At 43.4% G+C, this 2,500-nt stretch overlaps 1 protein-coding gene across 1 annotated transcript in view; it reads right to left on the reverse strand.

Moving 5' to 3' along the window:
* The window catches only part of LOC138030437 (ankyrin repeat domain-containing protein 50-like), a 5,248-nt gene that overhangs the window by 1,307 nt on the left and 1,441 nt on the right, over positions 1 to 2,500 (reverse strand). The window contains exon 1 of the mRNA XM_068878351.1: positions 1 to 2,500. This exon is cut by the window's left edge and continues 1,307 nt beyond it; it is cut by the window's right edge and continues 1,441 nt beyond it. Coding sequence (XP_068734452.1) covers positions 726 to 2,126 — 1,401 coding nt within the window. The 5' untranslated portion in view covers positions 2,127 to 2,500 and the 3' untranslated portion in view covers positions 1 to 725.

A 2,500-nucleotide genomic window follows, 5' to 3' on the forward strand; every position in this document is an offset into this window, starting at 1 on the left:
GTTGTGGAGACTAACGTTTCAACAACTTAAGGGGGATTGAGATCTCGGCCATCCGATTGACACGTATTGCCCCACAGCTTTCCCTACAGTTTCCAAGAGACATCTCATTACTAGCTCAGCAACACTGGATCGAAAAGCGACTATATTTGCCATGTTCATTCAAGGCTAATCGCATCATCTGAGGTGACTGAATGGAAGCAAACCACAAGCACCGTACTATACTTGCAAATAGTATGTGGCTCTTTGACGTGCCATATGTCTTGTTCAGTTCAAGACCGATCGATTTGAGGCAGCACCTGCGGCCCATCGTCCTTACCCGAGCAGACTCAAAAGTCCAACTATTTTTAGGTGCCATTTTAGGCTGCATTTTCTACTTACGGGAACTTTAAGACCATGACCCGGTTGGGTACGAACACAGGAACTTTCGTACCAAAAGAGCACTGAGTCTCCTCTGGAAGCAATGCGGCCCTGTGGTTCCCTGTTGTTAGGGCGGTTGCCTTGAGATCCGGACATCCCGGGTTCGAAGCCCGTTCTGACCACTCCTTGATATTTGATCCTGGTAGTCCCTGGTTCAACTCCTCAGCTGCACTTGGACTGCTTTGTCTTCGGGCCAGTTGCTTAGGCTGTTCTGTTATTCCGATTGATATTGTGTTTCGTAAACCATGAGACGCCCCAGTGGGGAGTGTTCAACAATGTATGTGTGTTTGTATCTGCCATGAGACTGGTTATAGTTGTGAAAAGAGATTTGCTGGAGTACTTCTTTGCAATATCCCTTCTGTATTTTCATCTTCTTCCGAGCCACTTTCTTCAGCGAGAGTTTGAAGCTTGGCCATCAGCTTATCTGGTGAGACAGAATTTCTCGGTGCACCGGAAACAAAATTGGTAGCAATGTTTTTGCTGCCTGAGCTATTTTCCTCTTCAGTGGTCTCCTTTTTTATTTTTGTGACAGCAACTTTTGTTATTTTGCTCATAACATTCATGGATCCCCTCCGAATTCTCGGAAAAGGCGCTGCCACTGCTTGTGAGAGTCTACGGCCCCCTGAACCTGACATTTGAGAGGTTCGTCTTTGAAAAGATTTGTTTGTTGCAGCTGTCAAAGTTGTGGTTGCCATGGAAGCACGTCTGAAAGCGGCATTTGTGTTAAGAGCCAATTTGCTTGTCTTGTTTATACTGAAACGGCGAGTAAGTTGACAAGAGACTGGCGACATGATCGGAGAATAAAGTTCGCACATATCGTCCCCAAATTCGGGATCTCTCGACGAACTCTCTGCAAGACTTGACATAGATTCGTTTAAAGTTGCAATTGGTCTCGGTTTAACGCCGCGACGAAACGAGTCCGAAACGTGTCCTTCATAAACTCGAAACAGTTCCCTGAGATTTTCACGATGGCTTTTTTCGCTTGCTTGATTTAATAGATTCCCTGGAGCAGTATTTGGTCGTAAGGGAGTATTTTTCTTTGGAGAACAGTAGTTTAGCGATCCTCTAAGTTGATGATCTAAAGAGGAGCGAGGAGGAAGTTGCATGACTCGGAAAAGCGGCGATTTGGAAGCTGATCGCAGACTTTCCTTAGTCCTTCCCCACTCTTCCGCAGTCTTGAATTCTACATAATCTCGAGCTCCTTTTGAGGCTTTGCCTTCTGATTCTAAAATTCGAGCGCAGAAGAAATTCCCCGATTTCGACGCAACGATCAAAGGGGTTTCTCCATTTTTATTCAACCTGTCGACGCTCAATCTGAACTTTTTCAGTTTGCTCAACAAAAGATTTAACACCACAAAATTACCAGAGATTGCGGCATAATGCAAGGCTGTGTTTCCCTGTTTATCTTGAGCATTTAGATCAAAATCATTGGCTTCTTCTAACATAATGGAGACCATTTGCTCTTGCCCCAGTTTGCAAGCGAGTGAAAGAGCAGTCAGTCCATCTTTGTCCTTCAAGCCGACCTTTGCCCCTCGTTCAAGAAGTTTTTTCGCGTATTTTGTCGCTTTGGTTTCATCTTCAAGAAAGCAAAGTTGCATTAATGCCGTTCTCGTTTCAGAGTCTCTCTTATTCACATCAATTCCGATATCAAGAAGAAGTTTTACTTGGGTAAAGCGGTTTTCCTTGATGGCCGTGTTAAGGGCGGCCATTTTACCTCTTTAGCATCTTACGCCACGAAGTTCTATTCTTTTTTTATCTGGCTTGCTAGTTTTTTGAGCGACGCGACAGCTCAGATGTGTACGTTTAAAGCTTTTTTGAAGCAGGTGTATTTTCACCTTATTTTGCATTTTCTATTGTCAGCCCAAGGTATTGAGCAACCATTGTTTGCCTTGCTATTGGGTCAAACAATATTTCAACTGTTGCCATGGCAACACCAATGTCTACCAAATGAAATCACTTGCCAAAATTAATTAAAGGATCGTAGCTCATTTGAGATGGATGTTCTTATGAATGGTACACCATGTATTAATTAAAGAAAGAAACTCTGTTGATAAATTTGAGAAAATATTGCTTGTAATCAATG

This window comes from Montipora capricornis, chromosome 2 (genome assembly GCF_036669925.1).
Source record: "Montipora capricornis isolate CH-2021 chromosome 2, ASM3666992v2, whole genome shotgun sequence".
NCBI lineage: Eukaryota > Metazoa > Cnidaria > Anthozoa > Scleractinia > Acroporidae > Montipora > Montipora capricornis.